The following is a 27,936-nucleotide window of genomic DNA, read 5'->3' on the forward strand; positions in this document are numbered from 1 at the left end:
ATGGCGGCGTCCATACGGGTGTGCTGTGCCCTCCGGATCACACTCGGAGGTGAATTATTTGTCTAATTTTTTCGTCACAGCTTTGTAAAAATACATATCACTGGGTAGAAATTTATTTTTTATTATTTTGTGAACACACATGTATGTTCCTTTATTTTCTTTCCCTGTGACTGATGCGTTCACTGACCCTAATGCTCTTGCTGTCTAAGATGTTTTTTCTTGCTAAGCCCTTTTAAATGCTAGAGTTGTGCTTAATAACAGTCGTGATAATGTAATAAAAATAGTAATAATAATTACATATCTTGCTGCAATTGACTTTTCGAGCAATATTAGGCTTTTTATCCGATTGCCTTTATCAGCATCTTGCAAACCAAATTGATGTTAACGTTCACTTTACGTAAAAGTAGCAACATCTGTGCAAAAATCTGCGTAGTTTTAAGTTTTCAACCTGTTTATTTAAGCGTTTTAGTTTTTCATTTGAGGCTTTGGTGTAGTTTTAAGCCTTTTGTCTTCATATCAGGAGCAGTGCCACTCCGGCCCATAGCTGGAGTACTTCAAGTGTCCCAGGTGGTGAACCGAACCTCAGGTCTGTGTCTTCAGAGAAGTCCTGTATCTCCACTGATCCCAGCTCCAGCATGGCAACAGACCCGGCAAAGCAGCTTTTTCAACAAGTGTAAGTGTAAAGAGACTTTCACTGAAAAAAAAAAAAAAAAACATCCATGCAAACACAGTGATAAGTCTTCATGCCCAAAAAATTGTCATCTCCCTTTGACTATTTTAATTTATTTATCCTCATGTGATAACCTAATATCTGAAGACATATCCTATATATCTATATCCAGTTAGGATTTTAACGCATTGATCTAATAATTTGATCTGACATTCAAATCCTTAATATTTTTTAGCATACCCATAGACTGTCAACATTCTCATTTAGCACATTTCTATAACTTAAAATATGTTAGTATGAGCAAGGTGTTTGCAAGGGATGGGCTATTTAATTACTTTTTGAAATTAGATAATCAGGCCGATCTTCATTAACATCTGATGTCCATCAAAATCCCAATAATTAGCAATTAAAAATGATCAAATGAACCTGAAGTATACCATTTGATTTACTAATACAATTTTTCATACTTTAACATATGCTGCACTTGGGCACAAACTTTTCCATGTGTTTATTTCTCTGTGTCAAGTGTCTAAACAAATCTCCTCCCATCCCAAATATATATTTGTCAGTTTATTAGCGCAAATGTCTAGTAGGGTACTGTTTTGACAAATTGGCTATTCAGGTGTTCACATACATCCCCATCAAGTATTTTGTCTTCTCTAAAATTTTTGTGCAATATTTCAATTAAGCTTAAACATGTAACAAAATCTAAATGTATAGAATTTAATATGGTAACCTGAGAATGCTATTTAAATGAAACAGTAACTATGGGCCTAAAATGTAAATGCATTTTTTAAAAAAAATATCGAAACATAATACTCATTAACAGTAAATTGGTTGAATTGAGTCCATTGCAGGGGTTGGTCTGCAATACACAGGGGTTGGACAAAATAATGGAAACACCTTCACCTCAAGATGATAATGCCCCAATCCATTCAGCTAGAATTGTTAAAGAATGGCATGAGGAACATTCTAATGAAGTTGAGCATCTCGTATGGCCGGCACAGTCCCCAGACCTCAACATTATTGAGCATTTATGGTCAGGTCATATTACACATTCTTGTAGAGCCTTGGAAATAATTATTGGACTTTCATTCATTTCATTAATTTAATCTCATTCATTAATTTCATTAATTAAATCTCATCCACCCCCGATGCCCTGCCACCGAGGAGCTTGCCAACCACCTCGGTGACTTCAGCTTGGGTGATGGACAAGTCCACCTCTGAGACCTCAGCCTCTGCTTCCTCCATGGAAGACGTGACAGTGGGATTGAGGAGATCCTCGAAGTATTCCTTCCACCGCCCGACAACATCACCAGTCGAGGTCAGCAGCTCCCCACTTCCACTGTAAACAGTGTTAGTGGCGCACTGCTTTCCCCTTCTGAGGCGTCGGATGGTTTGCCAGAATTTCCTCGAGGCCGACCAATAGTCCTCCTCCATGGCCTCCCCAAACTCCACCCAGACCCGAGTTTTTGCCTCCACAACTGCTCGGGCTGCAGCTCGCTTGGCCTTCCGGTACCCATCGGCTGCCTCTGGAGTCCCACGGGCCAACAAGGCTCGATAAGACTCCTTCTTCAGCTTGACGGCATCCCTTACTTCCGGGGTCCACCACCAGGTTCGGGGATTGCCGCCACGACAGGCACCGGAGACCTTGCGACCACAGCTCCGAGCAGCCGCTTTGACAATGGAGGTGGAGAACATGGTCCACTCGGACTCAATGTCCCCAGCCTCCCCCGGGATCTGGGAGAAGCTCTCCCGGAGGTGGGAGTTGAAGACCACACTGACATCGGGTTCCGCCAGACGTTCCCAACAGACCCTCACAACACGTTTGGGCCTGCCGAGTCGGTCCGGCTTCCTCCTTCGCCAGCGGATCCAACTCACCCCCAGGTGGTGATCGGTTGACAGCTCTGCCCCTCTCTTCACCCGAGTGTCCAAAACACGCGGCCGGAGGTCTGATGATACGACAATGAAGTCGATCATCGACCTCCGGCCTAGGGTGTCCTGGTGCCAAGTGCACTTATGGACATCCCTGTGTTGGAACACGGTGTTTGTTATGGACAAACTGTGACTAGCACAGAAGTCCAGTAACAGAACACCACTCGGGTTCAGATCAGGGAGGCCGTTCCTCCCCATCACCCCCCTCCAGGTCTCACTGTCGTTGCCCACGTGGGCATTGAAGTCGCCCAGGAGAACAATGGTTCAGGGATTGCCGCCACGACAGGCACCGGAGACCTTGAGACCACAGCTCCGAGCAGCCGCTTCGACAAGAGAGATTCGCCCTGAGTACCTTAAGTCTCTGGATGTGCAGGGACTGTCTTGGTTGACACGTCTCTGTAACATCGCGTGGCAGTCGGGGACAGTACCTCTGGACTGGCAGACCGGGGTGGTGGTTCCCCTTTTTAAGAAGGGGGACCGGAGGATGTGCTCCAACTATAGGGGGATCACACTCCTCAGCCTCCCGGGGAAAGTCTATTCCAAGGTACTGGAGAGGAGGATCCGACCGATAGTCGAACCTCGGATCCAGGAGGAACAATGCGGTTTTCGTCCTGGTCGCGGAACGCTGGACCAGCTCTATACTCTCCATCAGGTGCTCGAGGGTTCATGGGAGTTCGCCCAACCAGTCCACATGTGTTTTGTGGATCTGGAGAAGGCGTTTGACTGTGTCCCTCGTGGTATCCTGTGGGGGGTGCTTCGGGAGTATGGGGTCCGGGGCCCTTTGCTAAGGGCAGTCCGGTCCTTGTCTGACCGAAGCAGGAGCCTGGTTCGCATTGCCGGCAGTAAGTCAGACCTGTTCCAGGTGCACGTTGGTCTCCGGCAGGGCTGCCCTTTGTCACCGGTTCTGTTCATAATTTTTATGGACAGAATTTCTAGGCGCAGCCAGGGGCCGGAGGGGGTCCGGTTTGGGGACCACAGGATTTCATCTCTGCTTTTTGCAGACGACGTTGTCCTGTTGGCCTCATTGAACCTGGACCTTCAGCGTGCCCTGGGCCGGTTTGCAGCCGAGTGTGAAGCGAGCGGGATGAGGATCAGCACCTCCAAATCTGAGGCCATGGACCGGAAAAAGGTGGTTTGCCCTCTCCGGGTCGGTGGGGAGTCTTTGCCCCAAGTGGAGGAGTTCAAGTATCTTGGGGTCTTGTTCACGAGTGAGGGAAGGATGGAGCGTGAGATTGACAGACGGATCGGTGCAGCATCTGCAGTGATGCAGTCGCTGTATCGGTCTGTTGTGGTGAAGAAGGAGCTGAGCCGAGAGGCGAAGCTCTCGATTTACCGGTCAATCTACGTTCCTACCCTCACCTATGGTCATGAGCTTTGGGTCATGACTGAAAGGACAAGATCCCGGATACAAGCGGTCGAAATGAGTTTCCTCCGCAGGGTGGCTGAGCGCACCCTTAGGGATAGGGTGAGGAGCTCAGTCACCAGGGAGGAGCTCGGAGTAGAGCCGCTGCCCCTCCGCGTTGAGAGGGGCCAGCTGAGGTGGCTCGGGCATCTGTTTCAGATGCCTCCTGGACGCCTCCCTGGGGAGGTGTTCCGGGCATGTCCCACCGGGAGGAGACCTCGGGGAAGACCCAGGACACGTTGGAGAGACTATGTCTCTCGGCTGGCCTGGGAACGCCTCGGGGTCCCCCTGGAAGAGCTGGAGGAGGTGTCTGGGGAGAGGGAAGTCTGGGCATCCCTGGTTAGACTGTTACCCCCGCGACCCGGCCGGATAAGCGTTGGATAATGGATGGATGGATTAATTAAGAGATTTGTTTTAAATTAATGAAAAACATTTAAGTTAAGAAGGTTTAATGCTGAAAGACATCTGGAAACTATTAATACTCCAAGAACAGAATATGAAGAGGCCACATTGAGAGGTCGTCATAGAATTTGTACAAAAAACCACAAGTGGCCCAATAATTATTTTCTGTACATACTTATAACTCAGTTATTTCTTGTTTATTTGTGCTGTGGCTCAGACCTTCATTTAAAGTGAGAACCAGTGGCCATTTAGTAAATGTGGATTTCATACACTGTCTCTTTCTGCTCTCTTGTCCTTACCAATTTCTCTTTCTGCTGCTCTTTTTCACAGTTTCCTTTTCGCTTTCATTCATTTTCTGTCCTTCTCTTTGTGCTCACAGCGTTTCTCATGCAATTAATTGTTTTTTTTGTTTCCATATGGGTTGATGTATCTTCACAAAAGTTTTCAAGTATTTCATTCTCTGGAGAAAATGGTTGTATTATTATATGTTTCACTTGATATATTGCAAATATAATTCTAATCTACAAAACTCTTTGGAGGATGGAGCTTATTGCTTCTTAATTACAGTCCCCAGGCAATTGCTTATGCCATTTTTGGACATCTTTATTTCCACTTCTGTTACTGTCCATACATCCTCAGAACAGCTAGCTTTAGTGTTCTCCTATATCGACTTTTATATCCATTGTCTTTTCAGGGGTTTATGGGTACTAAAATGTCTTTTGTTTACAGTGGGACCTCTGCATTTATACTCGTAGACAATCAATCGTCCCTATTTTTCACACAGAAGCCAAAACAAGAAAATATTATTGAATAATTTTAGAGTATATTTGTGTATCTGCAGTGACAGCGGAGCAGTTGTGGAAAGGTGTGTTAGCAGAGGGGGGGGCCGGAGCCAGGAAGGGACGAGGGAAGAGGACTAAACGTAAACTGAAGAGAGACCTGAACCGAGGACAGAACATCGGAGAAGGTGAGACATCATCTGTCTCTCTGGGCATCTGTTTCCAGACTGTTTGTCTGCCATTGGCTGTTTAAAGATTTGATTACTCGTCCCTGTTTTTCTCCCCCTGCCCAGGTCGTGGTGGTTTTCTGTGGCCTGGTCTGAATACTCCTGTGATGAAGGATGGGTCTGTGCAGAGCATGAGTCGAAGAGGGGAGGCTGAGCAGCAGGAGGCTCAAGCTGAACTAGGTATACACAAAATGACTTCTGAAGCATTTCAGAACAATGTTAAACATCAACACAATGTGCTTCCATGGGTCTTAAAAGTCTTTAAAAGTATAGAATTTTGAAATACTGTTTTCCAGACTTTGAAAAGTCTGGAATTTTGTGTGAAATAACATATAGAAAAAAAATTGTCTTATAGTTGAATTTTAGAGTATGCGTAAAGGTACATAATCCTGTAAGATAAGAAATACATGAGGGAAGCATATAGAAACTTGGTATGATTTCACTAACCAGTCGGTACTGGAATAATTCTAGTGAAACTTGTTTGTGTGATATCCATGCACTTTTGTGATTTTCATATTTTTTGAAAATGTTTCTGTCAGGAAAACATAATTTACTGTGAATTATGCATTCATTCATTTATACATTTATTAAAATTAACTGTTCTACTACACACAACAGGTACAATCTCAACCAAAAAAGAAGGCATGCCAGTCTAAAAGTCCATAAAGTCAAGGTCTTGAGGAAAAGAATAGCAGTTTTGAGTCTCCACCATGAAGCCTCTGTGTGGGTCAGAGCCTCAGTGTTGTGTTTGTTTGTGTGTTCCCTATAGTGCGTCGGAGAGACGAGTGGTTGCGAAAAAAGAAGATGAAGGTGAAGAGGGAAAGAGGGTGGACGGGAAACTCCTGGGGGGGCACCAGCCTGGGCCCTCCTGACCCTGGACCCAATGGAGGTAACTTAGCCCTGTGTTGTTCTGAAAATGACTTTTAACAAGTATTTTGTTGTTTCTTCATGGTTTCATTCTGCAGAATCCCATTCCTTATAGTCCCTGTCTTTCTGACTCTTGCTTTTTTAAATCCTCATCTTGTCTTTTTCATGCATTTTCTGTCAGTTTAATTTTTTTCTGTGTCTCACATCTTTTCTTCCTTTTCCTTCTTTTTCTTCCTCTGCCTTCTTTAATAATTTCTTCCTCACTTTGAAATATTCTTGTCTTTCTGTCCCTCTTGTCTCTTTGTGGTTTCTCTCATTCTTCCATTCAACCCATGTTTTCGTCTTCCCTTCCTATCTCCACTATTCTACTCTGTTCTATCTCACTCCTCAAAACCAGGATTGTATTTCTTCTCCTCTAGTCTTCACTGTGTCAGTGTTATTTTCATCTCAACATCCAACAATTTCACATATTCGATTTATAAACAGGAGAATATAATGCATGTAATGTCGCTGTCAGCCAGGTGATAAGCAGGTATTTTAGACGTTTTGGATTTGGTCACTTCTGTAGAGCTAAAGTCAAAAATATTTTCACATTAATGTATCACTAATCACAGTAAAAAAAAAAAAGCCTAAAGCACCTGTACACATATTTATTAGGCCTACATCTGCATTACCGCCTATGTAGAAACAGCTGTGTTCAGATAATGGGGTTGTAGGTTTTCGGGGATGCTGATCAGCAGGAAGCGAGACATTCATTACAACCTCTTATTATCTTTTATATTAAAGTATAATAGTACTAGTCTGTGTTTCATTTAGCTGTGCCAGGTCTCTGGAGCTGAAGCAACTAAATGTAATGCAGCCATTATTAAAGTTGTGACCTGAATTTGACAAGTAAAATTTATATTACCCCAAAAACTGAACCTTTAATGAATCTGTCATCATTTATACCATTATCTCACCTTCATCTGCTATGATGCGCCAAAATACCTACTGAGACTTTATGCTTTATGCTTGTGGTGTGTGTTTTTAATGGCCCTTACCATATTTAAAGTGTTCTCTTAGAGTTCAGGGCTTGAGAGTTTTCAATGTTGCATAATGATTTAAAGCCTAAGCCGAACTGGTTTGTAGGCACATCAACTATAAAATAAGAAATATATGGAAAAATAATTTAGTCAGAACTACTTTTGCCTGAAGGTTGATTATAATATTCGATTGTAGGCATGAGTAAAGCTCTGAAACTTACATCATGTCCCTAATCAACTCTTGATTACAGGACCAGCGGAACACTTGTGGGCAACTCCCGCTGAATTGTTGATAGAGTGGCTTGCCTCCTATTCCCAGCCTTATTACTGGTCTTTATTGTTGGAATTGAGTTTTATCTCGTTTACCTCAAACTGCTCATAGTGGATGGACACTCTGTAACCAAAGCTCTCTTTCCTGAATCCTTTACCTTCTTCTGTTTCAGTGTTTATGACAGGTTCTCACTGGTCTTTCATTCACACCCTTCTACTCTGCTCATTTCCTCTTCTTTTCTTGGTGCTAACAAGGTGCCTCACACCGTGAAATGCTCTCACACTCAGTCCTACACGAACAAACACTTTCCTAAAGCACATTCACACAAATACATAGGGGCCCGCTGAATGTGATGTGCGGAAATCCGTAACTAGGTTGTTTGCCTCTGATCAGGTTTAGCTTCTTACAGATGGTGGGTTAATGTCCCAGCAGAGGTGTGTGTGTGTTTTCTCCTTGGAGTCTTAGAGACAGCTCTCCTTTGTTGTTAATTGGTTCGAAGTGAACAGGCTGCTGTTCAGAGAGTAACATCCTTCAGAGGTCACTGACAATGAAAAGTGTCGACTTGTTATACCGCTGCAAGGGCTTCTGGGTATTTGTTACGCCAGCAAGAGCTTGGCTTAATCTGTTTATAGTGCTGTTGTGTCTGTTTGGGGCTGAGCCCAAAAGGGTTTGTGTGTAGATGGGTTTCAGTCTGAACTTTCTTTGTTTCTCTGTCTCTTTCTTTTTGTACAGAAACCTATGAGGACTTTGAATCACGTGTCATTGAGGTGAGTTTCACTGTTTTCACTGAAATGAGAAAAGATTTAGAAAGCTTTAATTATCATCACATCCAGTAGCAGTCCTTGCATCCATCACTCTGCATTGCATCTCCTTCTAAAAGGTGTCAAATTTGTGTTAACATGTTCACTATATGAATCTTTAATCCAAATGCACACATTTTTAAAAAGAAAGATACTCACCTAATTGCTGTTTCAGATAAACTCACAAGGGACAAACAACTCATTAGCGCTGATGTAAAATACTCCAGGGATGTTTTAGGAGGTTTTCTGGACAGTGATATAAAACCAGCAGAAATCAGTGAAGACTAGAAAAGCACTTGGAGAGCACAGACCTCTGCCAAGGCAGATCAGTACCCCCCCCAGATGTTTGTTTGTCTGTCTGTCTGTTTGTCTGTCTGTCCGTGTGCAAGATAACTCAGAAAGGTTCGGATGGATTTGGATGAAAATTTCAGGAAATGTTGATACTGGCACAAGGAAATGATTAAATTTTGGTGGGGGTGGGGGGGCCACTGATCTGTCTTGGCGGAAGTCTGCGCTCTCTTTTCTAGAAAAGCACTCATACAGCGCAGACCTCTGCCAAGGCAGATCAGTACCCCCCTGCCCCACCCCTGATCACCACCAAAATTTAATCATTTGTTCCTTGTGCCAGTATCAACATTTCCTGGACTTTTCATCCAAATCCGTCCATAACTTCTTGAGTTCTCTTGCACATGGACAGACAAACAAACAGACAGACAGACAGACAAACTAACGCCGACAAAAACATAACCTCCTTGGCGGAGGTAAAAAACATCAGAACATAATCCTTCTCCTATAGCTCTCTCCTGTCTGACTGAGGCATAGACTGAAGCCTTAATGCTTAATTTCAACAATAATAAACAGTCTCATTACATTTTACTAGGGCTGCACAATTAATCCATTCATGGTATCAAATGTGTATTTACGTAATCGCACTGTAAAGGTTGAAATTTAGCAGGATTTCATAAAAAAAAAAAACACAACCTCTGTATCATGTGTGTTTGTATTTAGTGACACTGAACAGTGATTTTGTATTTTGTATGTTAGTCTCCCCTCAACAACCAAGTAGAATCTAACTGTAATCACAATATTACCAACAATAACCGCAATAAGACTTTCACCACATTGTGCAACCTCACATTTGACTAAAATAAAGACAATTCATTATGTTATGAAAATAACTTGAAATATTAACTCTCAAGCAATATTAGAAATGATCCATACAATATTTTTTGGAGTTTTTAATTAATGAAACGGGTTTGGAGGTAAAGTTGGTCAAGAGCCAAACAGTGTGTGTTGTGTGTGTGTGTGTGTGTGTGTGTGTGATAAGAAACTGCATAGACAGATTCACTTCATTTACATTCCTACTGTGTCGTGCTGTATTTTACCTTAATTCAATTACCACTAATGGACCCTCTAAACTAATGGTGGGAATGCCACAAGGGCACACGCGCACACACACACACACACACACACACACACACACGCACACGCACCCAAAGTAGTACCACAAGTACTACACAATTACGTTGCATACTGACACACATACTTGAGCTAGCTATGTGCATTATGTACATAGAACGTCTAACACACATACTGTGCATACGCACTATTATAAAATACATGTATGTGTGGCTGTGTGTGGGTTTGTGTGTCACATTGATAGTCTTCCCCAGCCCTCCTGCATGCACAAATAAGAGTGGTGCCACAGACATTAGGCACCCCCCTGGAAACTGATGGGCGCTTTTATGGTGCTATCCCCATCTATAAATATCTCCTCTGTGAGTGTGTGTGTGTGTCTGTGGGCGAGTGGGTGTGTGTGCACACACTGCTATAAATTCAGGCCTAATGAAATGAAAAAGGCTTACTGGAATAAAAAGCTTGTCTCCCAAGGACAATGACGTTGGCATGCCATTAGTGAACACATCCAACAGGAGGAGAGGAAAAAGAGGAGGGGTAGAAGAAAGTTGGGAAAGTTCAGAAAATGACAGAGTGGAGGAAGTTTATGCTTTGAAGCAGTGAGCCGAGACTAATACGAGTATTTAATGTGATCTAATTAACACGGAGTCATCATTCAGTGAGATAACAGCAATATAGTGATTAATGATGTTTAGTAATTCAATTAACAATCAGACATAAAAAGAAATCATATGTTCACGTGAATAATCTGTATCTACTGATGAAAGATTTAGTGTTAATATGTATATGCTAATACATATGTTGTATCGAGTGTGTCATATCTAAATATAGGCCTTTTCACACTGGGAACATGATTAATAAATGACCCGAAGCCCATAAATACTGTGTGTTTAAAGTATTCACACCAGCAGCAAGTTTCTTTTGTCTGTGTCTGGTGTCCAGGTTAAAAGATACAGATGAGAAAAACTGTATTTGATTTATATGACGGTCACATTATAGAAACTCCTTTTTATCTGCATTGGTTAGTTGTTTGGCAATGCTGCTCCACACATTGACCTTCACCTTTATCATTTTTGTTTCTCATACAAAATAGTGTGGTTAGAACTCAACAGGTCCTTCGTAGTTGTTGTCATATGACATCTATTTCACACAAATAATTTGCTGATGCTTTATTTGTACATCAGAACTGGGAGAAAAATTGACCTTGTTCTGAAAAACTAAAATGCTGCTGTTTGGTCTTATTATGTTTGTATTCTGTGCAACTACTCATGACAGAAACAACTGCTTGTGAAAAAAAAAAATATAATGAGGTGTGAATTAATGACATGAATAAAACATCCGTAGTGTGTGAAGTCTTTAAACCTGATCTGTTCATATTTCTAGCCTCTGTATAGGGTTTATGTGAATCTCAACAATTTTTAGTTGAGAGTCAGGTGTCATAAAGCTGGTTTTTACAGTATCATAACAGGATTATGGCACATTTAAGACCAGTTGATGCAAATTGTTCTCGTCAAATGAATTATAATGTTAATCTCAGGCAAAACAGAGGAAAAAGCTTAGTTAAAAATGGAATATGCAAAATGTTGTAAAGATTTTTTAAAAGTTTATGATGTGTGAACATGAAAAATGACTTTACAAAATGTAAAACTGTCACAAGCACATGCACTATTTGTCCTGTATGAGTCACCTTTCCCTAAGTTATATAGAGCCTTATTTTCAGAATTGGTTAGTAGTGTCAGTGAACATTTCCAGGACTTAAAAACTATGTATTTGTATGACCCTTGTACAGGATTAAAATGTGTTGTGCAAATGAAAGGGTAATAGTTATGTATTGTTAATGTTATTTTTACTGGAATTATCTGACAATTTCAAAATATGCACAATACCACCAGCTTCATTCATTTAAAAGGGGAATAAAAGTACAGCTGCATCAATTAATTTATCGACCACTAGATGAAAGTGTGATAGAGTATTAAAACATCCATATTGTTTGTTCATTTCAGTCTCTATTGAACTGAAATCAACATTTAACAGCAACACTAAATTACATGGGAAATAAAATAAAATTATATTGGCGAAAGCGGTGAAGTTCAAGTTATATCTATAACCGTTGTTCGCAACATACTGAAGCACAGAGCTCTGGGGTTAAAGCAGAAACAGATTCTTGCAATTTATTAATATTTAGCAAAACAAAATACAACTAAATATCAAACAAACATCAAGTTTTCCTCTGGGTACATGTCCGCAGTTTCTTATCATAGCCACTCCTCATGTTTACTCCTTTGACAGATATACATTTGCGGAAAAAATTATTAGACCATCAAACATCATCAAGTACTAACTCCTGTGTGTGTCATGTGACTAAAACAGACAGAAACGATAACATGCAATGCCTAAAAGAACTGTTTTTTGGCAGTACAATTCCATAGCTATTTAAAATTTTTTTTTTTTTTTTTAAATTTCAAATATGGAAATCGTACAAGCTTCCTGATTGCTACTAATTGACTTCTTTGCACAACATAATATAGAAATGAAAATTCAAGGAAGCTATTGATGTAAGAACTTAAGTGATTTTGGTTATTATCAAGAAAACCATGGAAAATGGCTACATATCAGCTCTTAAATTTAACTCTTATGAGCTGTTTTTGTTGTTATTATATTTGTCCAAACAAATGTACCTTTAGTTGTACCAGGCATTAAAATGAACAAGAAACAACTGTACATCTACTTTCAGTTTTTGCTTTTCTTGTACTTCAAACAACATTTTGATATCATTTTGAGGTAAATATTTTGTACTTTACACATTATCTGTGCAGTTTTAAAATCAACCAAGATGTGGAATTTTAATCCATGTAAATTAATAGATAATGTGTTGGTTGGTGCATAATAATTTCATAGATTTACAATTCTTTTTTTCTCTTCTATTGCATGAAAACTGGATTGATGTTGGTGTTGTATGTGTTTCCCCAAATCAAATCTCCACACAGTGGGTCATGTATGAAAGTGTGAGATAACTGCACAGTGTAAGCATGCATTCTAAACTGATTAAAGATGTCTTTGATTTGACATATTTTTGCAGTAATTTTAGGCATTTTGGCACTGACATTATTTTTGCATATTAATAATGTGCAGTACTGTCTAGTGTGATTCAAAAAGCTTGCAAGAAATTGCTTCAGACTTCACACCAAATTGAATTTCTATGTTTCTGGCACCATCTCAGTACAAAGTGAAAACACTTGTGCAGTAGAGAGATGAAAAAGGGATGACAAAGAGCAGCGGCAACATTAAATAAAAGAATAAAAGGGAGAGCGAGAGCAACAGATAAGTGATGTTCATGGCTTCTCTCCAGGTGCAGCAGCCACTTGGACAGGACTCAGTGATTTCATTAACAGAGATGGAATATCGTCAGTGTCAGAGCAGCTTATGTGTCTTTTTTTTTTTTTTCTTTCCTTCTCCTGAAGTCAACAACCTTGAAAGTTTTGTTGAAAGTAAACAGTACAGGCTGGATGAGACCAATACTGCAAGAACTTTCAATTGGATTAGATATTCTAGCGGCCAAGTGGAGCTTGCCGAGCTAAAAAGCGTATTGGATGATCACATGAATCTGATGCATGGATGCAGTCTGTTACATCCACATTATCTTTACACTTACACAGATTAGTTTTATTCAGCCATTTGTGATTATTTGAGTGTTTGAAGGTGATATTTCCTGCCTACAAACTCGAATCATAGTTTGTGTAATGTCCTATAATGCTAAGTTTGAGGAACGTAATGTTTATTAAAGTTGAAAGATGAGCACAGTGTTCATTCAGCTCCAAAGACATAATTTAGAAACACAGTATGAATCTGTTAATTGGAGCAAAATTGCTCAAAAAGATGGTAGGCAATTTTCAAACTCATGAGGAGAAAGGAATACGAATTGTAACAATGATTAAAATTCATCCAGGAGTGTAACTGCAGATAGAAAAAAGGAACAGAAGTGTGTTTCCATAAATAACAAGGAACTTCTCTGTAAAGATGTTTTAAAGCAACTTCATCCATATGTTGAATGGAATATACTGAACTGAAATGTGCTAAAGTTCTATGTCTTTCAGCTCCTGGAAAATTTGCCAATGTAGCTCTGTAGCTTTCTCCCCTTGATTGAAATCAAAAGACTAGATATAAATAAATATGATTTGAGGCTGTTTCATGTTGCTGTGCAAAAGCGAGGACACTGATCACTCAGTAATTACAGCTGTCAATCACTTTTTAACCTCCTTATCTGTATGAAAAAAACTAGGCATCTCCTGAATGAGTATTTTAAGTTTCATCTCTAAACCTTTGTCTTCATGTCTACATATCTGGTTTTCTTCCCCCTTTCCTGTCTCTGCCATGGATACCATCAAGTAGAGTAGTGGTAGTGGTTATGGTGGTTAAGGTGGACTTAGTGAGTTTAGCGTCTGTTTGGTTATGGCCGAGGGACAAGGACCTCGTCTCCAAAATGAAGCTACTGCCCAAGTGTCTAAAAGTTGTAGTACTGCTGACGGCCACTGGTGTTCAGGCTCCCACAGTCATACTTTGGACTTCTCTCTAAAACACAAAGTCAGTCTTGTCTTTTTTTTTTCCTCAGGTCTTGTTTCAATGCCATTTGTTTTATTTGGACCCTCTAATAAGTGATCTGGTGGTCCGTTGGTAAATTTTGGGTCCAATAGGGCAGAGTTGGTTTGTTGTCAGTCTGTGGTGTTGGGCTTTGATTGACAGGTCTGTGTGACACCTCACTCACCTGCCGAGTTGGATTTTCAGGATTTATTAAATAAAACATTTCCTGACTGTTAACTCAGTTGTAGTTATGGTTAACGGGTACCACTAATTAGATTATAAAATGGGTTTGTTGTCCAGTGCTTGATGAAGATTACCATTTCATCAAATCACTAAGGGAGTACCTGGTATTAAATCACCTCTGAGGCCCCCATGGTGCCGCCCTTTTTATCCGCATATGGTCATTTTGTCACTGTGACGACCATATCTGCTTCTGTACATCTTCTCCCTTTTTTCAGATGTTTTTCAGATGAACACTGAATTGTCTTGTGTATTTCTTTTCTATAATAGGGTAAGTTTCCTTTTTTATGTGTTTTGGTTGTATTTTTGTTGATAATTTGCTTTGGGCATTTACTTTGTTGGTGCTTGTGTTGTGATGTCTGAAAAAATAACACATTCATTCATTCAAAACACCTATCGTTTTGGGTTTCCCTGTCCGCTGATAAGATACAGTCTGAGGTTGTGACACAAATATACTGAAACAGACAGCTTGTTTCTAGGGGTGTAATAGTGCACTCATTTGTACTGAATCATTTTGGTTCGGGGCCTTCTGTACAATATAGAGGTGTACCGAACAAATACATGTAGCCTATGTGAAGAACGCAAACACTTGGGAAGCAGGGTGGCCGCAAGCAGAACCCATGTGCAGGGTTTCCTCTATACACATTCAGCAGTGGCGAATTCTCAGCGCTGCTGCAAAAAAAGCCAAAACATGACAACAGAGCATATAACAGAGGTACAGAAGCCAGTCGGACGTTCGAAGCATGTTAAGTTTCTCTCTCTTTTTCAGTGTGTTGCAGCTTTGTGGCACAAAAGAGTCCACAGGTTCCTTTTTAGCTAGAGGTTTTTTTTATTTTTTAACTCAAGTTGGCAAAATCATTCAATCATGTTACTGTGAAGTCACATTCACAGTACCTCAGGGATTACTATGAAGCGTTCAAAAACACTCAGTAAATTACAGTGTTTGCCATAAACAAACATTGAACCTTCAAAAATACATAATGTGGGGTGCCTGTTAATGCACAAATGACTGAACAATATTTTGTAGAAATGTTCTGTGTCCAAGTAGTTACAAAGTGCCCCCCCCCAACCGGTCTCCTTCAGTGTATCGACCTGAAGACCCCTGTACTGAAAACATACCGAACCGAAATTTTCTATACCGTTACACCCCTACTTGTTTCAAAGCCTCACAGTAAAAAGGTCCTGGGGTTTGGTTCCGGATGCTTTCTGTGTGGGGTTGACATGTTCTCTCCATTCTCTGTGGGTACTATGGCTTCCAAAGACGTGCAGTTTTATAGGTTAATTGGTCCATCTAAATCACCCGTAGGTGTGAATGTGACAGTGGATGCTTGTTTGTCAGCCCATGTAGTTCACCACTGACATGACCAGGGTGTACCCCGCCTTCCCCTGTTGGTAGCTGGGTGGGCTCCAGCATCCCCGCAACCCTCTCAGGGACTAAGCAGTTCACAGAATGAATGAATATTTCAAAGCCCAGTTATCTGAAAAGGCATTGCTTGTATTTCTAGAAGTGATGTTATTTTTGGGACTGTTTTATAACACAGAGGAACCTTAAATTCCCCTTTAGACTCTTCACCTCCACCACAGTGATGTCTCCTGTGACTGAACAGGACTGTATTATGATCTGTTATACAGCAGTAAAAAAAAAAAAAAAAATCTACATTATTCATAGTCTTCAAGTGAAATCATCCATAAGTTGAAGTGAAAGGAAAGATGTGTAAAAACAGTGAATCAGAGATGTGTTGAGTTGCTGGCGGAGGCTTTTGCTCTCAGTGCCTTCTGGTATCCTGTCATGAAACTCCTCCCCTTCACTGCAGACTATAGACAGATACAGATAGGGCGGCATGCAGCAACAGATTGAGAAAATAAGAGATGAAATGGAAGTGAGAGGAAGCTTGAAGCATCCTCCCACTGCCCTGCTGTCGTTCATCCGGTTGGAGACAAACTCGGCCCATCTGCTCAGATGTGAATGCCCAACCAAAACTGCTGCATCTTCACCTAAACTGACAAATGTAACGCTTAAAGCTCAACACCACTGCAGACACTGACACTAATTCCTAAAGTAAACTGACTTTAAGTAGTTGGTAGTCGCTTTGTAAACATGAAAACAGCTAAGTGTTGATTTGTGGATGTTGTGCTCTGGATCCAAGCTGATGTGGGTCTGCTGCAGAGGTGGACTTCTCATATCTTAATTACCGAAACACTGCATAAGTAATGATGTGTGTGTGCATGCATGTGTGTGCATGTATGTATGTATGCGTCCCACGGGGGTTGTGTTTTCTCAGTTTTGGTGTTCGCTGCTACCCTGACCCCAATCCTTCTGCTGTAGCCCTGCAGTCACATTCTAAACCCTTTACTGAAATATGCCTTCGTGTGTGTGTTACATAACTTGTGAAGCTGAAGGCAGATCTTGACTTTGAAGTTGCCTCAGCTGAACGTCAGCACCACTTCTCTCTCTCTCTCTTTCTCTCTCTCTCTCTCTCTCTCTCTCTCTCTCTCTTTCTCTTTCTGCTCATTCAGTTTCTCGCATATTGCATTCATCTCTCATTCACTCCATGTTTGTGTTTCTCTTTCTCCTCTAGTTCTTCCATCTGTCTTCTTCGATTTCTGTCCGTTTCTCTCTCGCTTCTTTCTCTCTCCACTCAAAACACAGTGGACAGTTTAATATTTCAAAAATAATAAAAGTCATGTTTGTTTTTGCCCACAGTGTGTATAAATATTTAGTGATCGTTGTTAGAATACGTATTATCATTTTGACATTCTTCTTCAAATTGTCTCCTATGTAACCATGCTCGAAACATCATTTTTATTCATCAAATCCAGAGTAAATAATAACTTATCAGTTTTAAGCAGAATAATCTTCAGCTGTTATTGTTAATCGATTAATTGCACTGTAACTAACAGTTATTCTCTTACTGATTGATCTAACATCTATTTTCCAATTAGTCAGTTAGTCTAATGTCTGTTTTTGATTGGTCTATCACTTATTTTCTGATCAGTTGATTAATCTTATGTTTTACTTGTCAGTAAATAATTATTCTCTATTATTTTTCTGTCTGACTTCCATTCATGCGTCTCTGTTTTTCACTTCGTTTCTGCAGTGGAGGTTAAAGGTTTTGTTGTAATACACATTTAATACATGTAACTATTTGCAGGATAAAACAGACTATAGTCATTAGAAAGCAGTACTGGTATACACACTGACAAGACTGGTAATTAACATGTTATGTGTACCTGTCTTTATTTTGGTTTCTCTCTGCTTGGATGTTTCTACTCTTCTTCACTTCATGCACTTAATGTCCGTCATTACGAATGAAAAGCCTCTGTGAAGGCATTTAACTGTAACTTCATGACATTTCATCTCGTTTCGAAGCCTCGAAAAACATGTATAATGGGAGTTTTGACATTTGGATACAGATGTTTTTGTTTAGTCTTGCATCAAACTGGCATAATTAGGTAATGGATGTAAAAATTGCAAAGCATCTTGAATAATCAACACATTAATCAACATAACCAATAACATCAATGCATCATTACAGCCATACACGTAAGCAAATGTGTGGTCCTACATGGCAGAATTTACAGCTTTTTTGTTTTTTTTAATTCAATAGTCAGTGAAATATCTGCGGATTACAACAAAAAACAATCTTGTATAACACTGGGCTGTGGGAAACTACAGCAGTATCTATTCAATGTTTGACATTTTATCCTCTCAACTGTTCTCAGTTAATTGAGAACATAAGTGAGTAATTATTTAAAGTCACTTAGAGTTGTTTTGATGGTAAAGGTTATGCTACATTTTTCTGTTCCAGATGCCTGTTACTAAATGTTTTGTGCCTTGGTAGATCTACTGCAATCTTTAAGTTGTAATTCACATGCTAACAATAAGCTGAGACATAATACTGTATATAAAAAAAAAAGTTCATGGAAGATTGGAAGATTGTTCATGGAAGTTCAGGTTATTCACACTTTTTGTGAAAGTATTGTTTGTAAATATAAACATTTTTATACAGTAACTGCACTTTTTTGTACTAAAACAAAGAATTATAAGTTATTGTGATATTAAAGTACTAGTCCAGCCTGTTTGAGGTCAAATTGGGCTGTATTTGGCCCCTGCACTAACATGAGTTTGATGTCCTTGTATTATATACTTTTAATTATTCAGCTACTGTCTTTAATTTTATATTTATTCTTTCCTTATTTATTTTGGTTTTATTCTGTCTATGTGTTTCTGCTTGTCTTCAAATGTGTCTGCTGCGGTGAGAACTCAACTTCATTATGTAACTGCAGTGACAATAAAATATCCTTATCCTTAATCATAAATAGATGAAGTCTAGTCAGTTGTATAACTACCTTCATACCTTTGTAACATAAAATATACTGTAAGGCGTCAAATCAGTGAAAACTAATGGGGTTAGTTTGTGAGGAATGATTACTGATCTTATGTAGCTGATGGATGTAAATCAGGAGACAAGGACATGTGTGAATAGCCTTTTTTTACTCTCCCTGCAAATATGTTTCTTTTTAATAGTCTAACTTACTGCAGATTTACTGTTTGCATTAGAGCTGAGCATTACGGGAAAGCAAGAACACTATTTTGGCATTAATATATTTGCTAATCAGTGTTTTAATTCTCTTAATTAACTCAGCTAATTAAATCATACATTTGCCTGGCAGTGTTTTATGCATCACACTGATGTTTAACAGCTCACCTCAGCGTAAATCTACTGTATATACTGTAAATCTTAGCAACAGGAACTTTCTCTGTGTGTGAGTTCAAGTCGTAGAGTTTATTTAAAAGTTTTTTGTCGGAGTCAGCAGTTTGTTCAGCACTTACAAAAGAAATCACACACACACACAAACCCATGCACTGAAGACATATTCATAATATTCACTCTAGTGCTGTTCAGTCATCACTTTCTCCTCATATTTACGTCAGTTTCTTGCGATAACACACATCACAACACAACACTGTTAGACTGTGTGAAACAGCAGTGACTCAAATGACCACACACTCATATAGACACACTAGAAGGTACAATTAATCCACTACTCACTTTGATTCTCCAGTGTATTTTCTTTACTTATATTTGTTTTGCCCTTTCAGTGTTTCTGCTCTCATCCACCATAAACATCCTTTCTTCCTTCTTTTAATATCTGAAATTGAGTGTTTCTCCTCTCTTCTTCTGTCCTCTGCTGTTCCTTCTTCTTCTCTTTGGTGCATCTATGCTGCCCCCTGGTGTTCGCTGAACTATATTTTGAGAGCTTGGATGTTTGAGGACAGGGTGCTCTGTGTGTGTATGTGTGTGTGCGTGTGTGGCGAAATAGGGGGAGATCTTTCTCACAGATCGATGAAAGTCACTTAAATCTGGATAGATGACCTCTTGTGGATTGACAACACAGACACTGATATATAAAACGAAACGAGACTAATGCCTTTGTAACCTGTAGCGTCATGTTTTTACACACACACACACACACACACACACACACACACACACACACACGCTCAGCAATCAGTAAAACTTTAGTGCCCTTGAGAAATGATTGCGTTCACCCTTGCTGAAGTTGGTGAGTGAGACTAATATTTGATGGGCTGTTGTGTTGGTTTTAGGTCAAGAGTGTGTTCAACATGACAGCCAAGGAGGGCAGGAAGAGGTCCATCAGCTGTTTGGTCGCTGTGGGAAATGGCAACGGAGCCGCAGGTTTGACTCTCATGGAATATTCTGAGAAATTGGCAGTTTGTAGAAAGTGATTTTAATTTCTGTTTAAAGATCAAATGTTGAAGTTAGTGAATGGGGACATTTTAATGTGTGTAATGTCCATTCACAGCAAGATTCATTTATATTAAACAAGTCATTCAGAAAGTTCATCTGTATATGTCAGCCCTGAGATGAACTGGCAACTCGTCCAGGGTGTACCCCGCCTTCACCCATAGACAGCTGGGATAGGCTCCAACACCCCCCACAACCCTAGTGAGGATAAAGCGGGTTCCGAAGATGAATGAATGAATGAGTCATTCAGAAATGCTCTTGGATTCTTGGATACTGAAGAAACTGAACTCAAACCAAGAATAACTTTGACAGTTTTCTGAATACATCACATGAACTGTAAAGCTGATGAAATCCCTGGAAGTTTAGGAACTAGTGTAAACCTACAGTTACAGACATTGTTCAGACTCTGTTAATTAACATCCCAGCAGTGTTTTGGAGGTTTCAGATGCCAGAAGCCATTTAAGGTTATTTTAAACATTATAGTAGAAATGAACTGACTTGAAAAGTTAAAGTTCAAACTTTCTGTGTTTCAAGTATGAAATAAAAGGCACTCTTTCCCTCTCCTGCTAGGCTTTGCTTTGGGTAAAGCACCAGACAGATCCACAGCTCTAAGGAAGGTGAGGTAGTTTCATCCAGAACAAAACACAAATCTCTGCAAAAGCTATTAACATGAACCTAGTCCACAAAATGACATTGTCCAAATGAGTGTTTCTGCTGTTTAACTGTGTCCTGCAGGCTAAGAACCGAGCCATTCACTACCTGTACTACATAGAACGGTACAACGACCACACCAGTAAGTCACTTTTATCCTGCCCCCCCGAAGGGGAGGCAAGGGGTATTGTTTTTGGTTTGGTTTGGTTTGTTTGTTAACATTCTAGCAGCAAAACAATTGGTTGAATTCATACAAAATTGGGTTTATAGATTGCCAGTGACCCAGAAAAGATGTGATTACATTTTGGGAAAAGTGGGTCAAAGTTCAAATTTTTTATGATCTTTTTTTTTTTTTACATCTCTTTTTCTCCCATTTACTTATAATGGGTGACATTTTACATGTCTATAAAAACATCAATTTTGTTTCAATTTACTTCAAACTTGCCACATATATAGAGGCAATTGATATGCTGACATCACCACATGCATAGACATGATGACATCAGCTGGATCAATGACAAAATAAACTACAATAAATGCGTGGGGGGGGGGGGGTTGTTGTGCCTGGCACCACTTGTTTATGCATCCATTCACGCCCACTCTTTCCTTGTTTATTACTTGGATTCATTCTACCTTTTGTTTTCTCATTTCACTCCTTGTCATCTCTTGCATCACCTGAGTGATTAGATGAGGTTAAACACGAGAAAACTTTATTTATTTTTTCATTCATTCATTTACTCATTTATTTATTCATTCATTCATTTATTTATTTATCAGGGACAATGCAGTGAAACATAGTGGACGTCTAGAGCATCTGTTATCAGTTATGTCATTTGTGTTCCTGATGTGACTGCCCTTTATCTTCACTCTTTGCAGCAGCTTTCTCAAATCCAACAGATATGATGCTCTTAATTCTCCAACCAAACCTTACTGGGCTGCAAAATTATTAACTATGAGGACCGAATGCAGACCTCCTCCAAAGACTATGCCAACGGTCCAGTCTTCTTCTCAGTCCACACCATTAAGCCACAGGCTATTTCCTAGGCGTTTCCCCCCTTTTCTTCTTGGTTTGTCACTGGTTAATTCAACTGAATGTGTTAGTTTTAGGTCAGTGTCATTGATTTATTGATTTTAAAGTCTCTAAGATTTCCAGCTTGTGTTCCGCCCCTCTGCTCCACTCAGTGAATGAGGGAGTGATGGCAATGGTCAAGCGAGCAATAGGCTGAAAGGGGAGAGTGAGCAGTTTAGTTTTGATTGTGTTACAGCAGTTCTGAAAACACAAATAAACACACTTATTCCTTTGTAAACCGTATTCTACCTGAAATATGCAGACGAAGCATAAGTTTCCTCATGTGCGCCGTGTGTGTCGTTGACAGGTCTATTAGTAGGTGTTATTGCTTCGCCCCAAGATACGTCTCAAAACTATGTATGTCTAAGGTGCTTAAGTAGAAAAAGCAGACTGTAGTTACTTTGTTTTTATATTGTTCTGTCCACACATGGGCAGAGGCTCAGCAGAGACCATATAGAAGGATTATTATTGTAAGAGTCTATTTAGTGTTTTTATAGACTTTACTTTGCCTTTAACTGTCACTATTCTGCATTTGCCTCCAATATTCTTTCTCCAGTATTAATGAAAGTGAAAAACAATTCCAGGTTCTGCCCCTTTTAAGGATCTGCTTCAACATTATACTCCTAAGACCCAGCTGCGGGTTTTCTGTCCACATCTGTGGGCAAGAAAAATTAATAAAAAACTGTCCACTACAAAGGACATTCCATGAAAATGTAAAAAAAAAAAAGAAAAAATGCATCTGAAAAACTGTTGCATCATGATGTTTCCAATATAGGCAATGATTTAATTAAAAAAAAGCCAAAACTTGTACTTTCGTGGGTCTCAGGAGGTTAAGTGGTTTCATCCATGGTCACGACCTACCTTTCCACTATGTTCCATGAACATCAGTGCAATGGTTTATGGGTAATCACATACTCTCCTTGGTGGATCATATTGATTTATTGATCCAAAATCACAGAAAAAAACCTAAGTCAGTATGTTAACATTACATATACTAAATAATTAGTAAGATTTCACTCAACAATCTTCATTTCTTTATTTTTTAAAATAATCCATTGAATTTTGTCCATTTGTTTGGTAACAATTTGATAAAGAACTGCTCATATCTAATCTATCCATGTTATATATGTCATACTGCAGATTCACTGTACTACTCAGACTGGGCTCCCAGTGTAATCTGCAGTTAATATCCAGACCCCATGGCTCACATCCCAAAAAACAATGGTTGAATGTACTTGGAAAATGTTAGTGTTTACCTTTTTCACCATTTTACACATATACCTGAGGCCGTGTGTCTGAAACACTGAGTCTCTCCTCTGGACATTCAGATATTTGTGGGACAAAATGGAAAAAAATATCTGTCAACATAAAATTCCCTTTCAGCTCCAAATCACTGGTACTCCTCTCCCTGTTTTTACTCTCCATCCTCCATCCCTACGTCCTCTACACTGCAGTCCAGCACTACCCCATCACTTCACCTGCTGGCACCTGAACTGACCTCTTCTGGGAAAAAAAATGGGTGTGTGAATAAAAGGCATGATAGTTAAAATGCACAACTTATTCTTTCTTACTGTAAAAGTCTGTTCTGCTGCTGCAGAGGAAAGGCAGAAAGATTAATGTGTGTGAGTCATCAGCCTCCACTGCGCCCACCGTAGGAGAAAGTTAGCTTCCTGCTTTGGCGTCAAACCAGAAGACTTGGGGTGCATGTGGTCCTGCACTCTATTTCCACACAGTTTGAGCTCACAATTGTGTTATATTTAATTTCTCCGGCTCCCAGAGAAAGGAAGACCAAAATAATCTCGCTATATGCCAGCTCTCACTGTGTGACCATCTGCACTTCGTCTGGTCTCATGTGATCTTGTGATTAGCTTTGTTTTTGGAGTTTAGTTTGATTGTTTAGTTCTTTGGTGACTAAGTTAAAAGTTCACCTGGATGCACAAGCTGATGAAGACCCTTTTTTTTGTTATATCTCTGAACTTAACAGGTTATAACACTACTTTTTCATCTATTTATTCGCAAAAAACCCCAAAAGTTTCCATTTATACTCGTGTTTTCTCCGTGGACGCAAAGCCTAACATCTGGACACAAACTGATAAACAATCATGAGGCATTAGTGAAACTGCTGGAGCGTAAATCAGATAACTGTTAATAGCTGGCTCTGCTGATTACACAGTTATTGCCAGTTTCACAGGAACCAAACTAACCTTGTAAATGTTCATGCCCGTGTGCAGTTATTCAGTGGCAAATGAACAGAGTACAGACACATTTGGACTGTGATTGAATTTTCGGAGCAATTTTCACTTTTGCTGCAAGACACCGCAGCTGTCTTTGGACCCTGTGGAGCAGATCCAGGCAGCGCTTTAGAGGCTGAAAGCACAAGTATGTGGACGCCGAGAAGGGATTTGGCTTTTCTGTTTCTCTTTGTTGCTGCTCTGATCTCTGGCGTCACATAAAAAAATCACACACACACTGTTCCAAATAAACCACCACCTCCTGCAGCTGCGGCAAATGTTCCTTTGCTCTGATGTGTGTGTGTGTGTGTTTCTCATTGACATTTAGTTTTGCATTTTGAAGTACTTTGCTCAGTAGAATACCTTTTTTTTTTTTTTTTCTTGCCACCTTCCCTACCATTGCTCTTTCTTCTTACACTTACACTCACTTTTTACTCATATCTCCTGTCTTTCCTTCCATTCATAACCTTCTCTTCACATTTGCTGCACCAACTTAGTAGAAAATAAAATTATTAAGGGTGTTACTTTTCCGTTAGATGTCAGCAGGATGTAGTGATGGCAGTGATATAACGCAAAATCAAGGTTTCATTTCAGTGTACGGTGTTGGACAGCATGTGAAGCTCCATTCAGCTCCCACTCAGGGACTGATGGGCTGAATAAGTAATTAGTCACAGCTGCTGCAGAGCGCTGGATAAACTGGCATCTGATTTTCTTTTTGTATTTGTTTGTTCATTATGTACCGCCGTTATGGTTCTATGCTGTCTGACTCACCCCCTTGAGAGAAAGACGGAGAGGGAGAGTGAGAGAGTCTACCTGCACTGAGTCTATTTGCTTTTGTTCCCAACAGTTTATCATGACATTGAATCCAAGTTCAAGAGGACGACCCTCCGCATGAAGAAACAAAACAAAGGTACATCAATATTCATTAAGGCTGAAGATGGCAAGATTTTTAAGATTAAGAGCATAATAGTAGCACTCTGCCGTTTCAGGCTTTATCATAAGAGAAGAGAGATGTTTTTCCCTTGAGTGGCTTCAATCTATATTCTTTTCATTAGTACTGTAGCTTTTAGTTTAATATCTAAGGCTGAACCAATTGCCCGTCTGAGGATTAATAAAGTTTTACTGGATTTGTATTTCATAATATCAGGGAACTTTGTAGAGGTTCAAGAATGCATCTATCAGTGTTATTAAGGACCTTAACCTTGGTTTGTCCAAAGCAGATATTATTATTTAATTTGATATTTTTTTCACTTTGTGTTTTCTCTATTTATATAACTACATTATAATATGGTGATTCATGCGCTGTATATGAAGGCTATATTCATGCTTCCTGTTGCTTCAGAGGTGGTAAAAATACTAATTCTTTACTCAAAAATACATTATGTACTCTTGTATAAAAAGAACTCTCGAAAATGCAGAGGTACTGATTCATCTTCCTTTCTCAAGAAAATGAAAGACGCTAAAATAAACTCAGAATAACCTTTTGAATTATATTTTTCCCAACTGTTTCTGTGCAAATGTACCTGAAACTCGCATCGTTAATGTTATTCCACAAATCTTCTCATTTCAAATGATTTCAGGGTTCCCGCAGGGTCTTAAAAAGTCTTAAATTTAACTTGTAGAAACCTGTAGGAACCCTGGCATTAAAAAAAACAGTAATAATAAGGGGCATTAACCTTATAATGCCAAACGTATCATATTTGATACATGAGTTTTGAAGACCTCTCCGTGATCAGTGTGACATTTTTTTTCTTGAAAAACCTGATGTATACAATTAGCTTCATGCAATACACACATAATCCACCAGGGGGGAGGTATTTTTTCACCAGTGGCCTTTCCAGTGACACTACAAGATTGTCTTTAATGAGGAAGGAGGCAGAACTTTGCCAATTTTGAAAAGGAATTAGCAAATTTGTTAGACATGTTTGTGTTATGTTATGCTTTCATTTGTTCAAAAATAATAATATTTGAGCAGTGAGACCTGATGCCTCAAATATGATACAAAATTGAAACTCATACATGGAAATTGATATTTGAAAGAACATTTTTTGCTTGTTCAGAAGGACCAATAAAGGCTCCAGTTTCAAAGAACTGGAATTTTCTTTCAGTGATTTAATGGTTCTGGTTTTACAGGGTTAACTGAACACAAATGTCACAATAAATTTTCAGTGTTAAGAGCAGAAAACCAAAATGCTGTGAAACGTTTTTACCATAGTTTGCTTTGTCTTTATCTTCTATGTAATTTTTTTGTCATGCATGATAAGTACAGGAGGAGGATTTTCTTTTCTGTGTGTTATTATCCAATACATTTAGGTTGAAATCTGTCAATAATAATTCCCATCAAATGCCTTAAACTGTAGATACAAGCCTGTTTTGTAAATGGTTGGTAAGAAAGTATGTAGGAATAGAAAAAGCAGATATTCATATTAGAATGTAGGCAGGGAAATGAAGTTGTGAAATTCTACTGAAGGCCAATAATTTGCTATTATTGGCGTTTGTGGTAAAAGTGTGCATGTTTGATCATGGTTTGTCCTGTGTGTAGGTTATGGTCTGCACTGCCATCGGGCCGTCATTACTCTGTGTAAGCTGATCGGCATAAAGGACATGTACTGCAAAGTGGAAGGCTCTGTCAACCTCCTCAACATCACCAGGGCCCTGTTCACTGGATTAGCTACTCAGGTAAAGCGCCGTCAACACTGGCGGGGGGTGGGACCTGATAAGAGTTAGTGTAAATTATGTATAAAGACTGCTAAAAAATGCTCAATAAAGCACTTTCATTTTTATGCAAGTCATCTGAATCTACTGAAATGGAAAACATGAATCCCCTCATGCAGAAAACCCACCAGACGCTGGCGGACGTGAAGCAGCTCCACGTCGTCGAGTTCCAGTCGGAGCGAGGTCCATTGCCCATCGTGGTGGCAAGTCCTGAAGGTGGGGCGCGTCTGAAGCCGGAGCCTGAGGACGAGATCCCCAACACGCGACTGCACTGGGACGATGTCCGAGCCGCACAGGGAACCAAGCGCTCAGTCTGGGCAGGCGTCAAACGCACCATCTGGTAACACTGGGAACGACCTGATGTTTGGACTGACACGAGTCAGGAGGGTCAGATGGTGGATCCGACCCAGGACTGTGGGTTGAAGACATGCAAGTATGAATGGGAATAACATAAATGTATGAAGAGCTCATTTTGTACGGCTGTTGAAGTCCTTCTAAAAGCAGAGGATGTAGTCTGTATGTGTGTGATCAGCGTGTCAGACAGGGAACTCAGTTACATTTTTCTCAAATAATAAAAATACAAACTACCAAATAAATCTCCCTTTACAACCAGTAAAAAGGGTCCTGCATCATGACTGTAAATGAACCGCTGAACAATATGTCCTATTGAAATAAAGTGTAAACCTGTAAATCCTACTTATCTGTGTTCATTTCTGTTTGATGTGTGAATCTGCAGTCGACTTTTAATCATTAAACAAAATATTTCCATTCCTGTCCTGAATATTGTCACCTTCCTAAAAATGGCTTTTTTGCCTAACTCCTCAAATGCTGAAAAAATTACTTTGGCAATTATTTTAGGAAGGTGACGAGATATATATATATATATATAT

General features: G+C 39.7%; 1 protein-coding gene across 1 annotated transcript; it reads left to right on the forward strand.

Moving 5' to 3' along the window:
• Window positions 1-27,737, forward strand: mrps5 (mitochondrial ribosomal protein S5). Its single transcript, XM_030156521.1, has 12 exons — window positions 1-49; window positions 521-673; window positions 5,251-5,376; window positions 5,482-5,595; window positions 6,185-6,304; window positions 8,308-8,342; window positions 20,221-20,311; window positions 20,951-20,997; window positions 21,116-21,173; window positions 25,179-25,241; window positions 26,874-27,010; window positions 27,166-27,737. Exons 1-12 carry the CDS (start codon window positions 1-3, stop codon window positions 27,388-27,390), a joined length of 1,218 nt encoding a protein of 405 aa, XP_030012381.1. The 3' UTR covers window positions 27,391-27,737.
• Window positions 27,738-27,936: the final 199 nt, after the last annotated feature.

Source organism: Sphaeramia orbicularis, chromosome 15 (assembly GCF_902148855.1).
Source record: "Sphaeramia orbicularis chromosome 15, fSphaOr1.1, whole genome shotgun sequence".
Taxonomy (NCBI): domain Eukaryota; kingdom Metazoa; phylum Chordata; class Actinopteri; order Kurtiformes; family Apogonidae; genus Sphaeramia; species Sphaeramia orbicularis.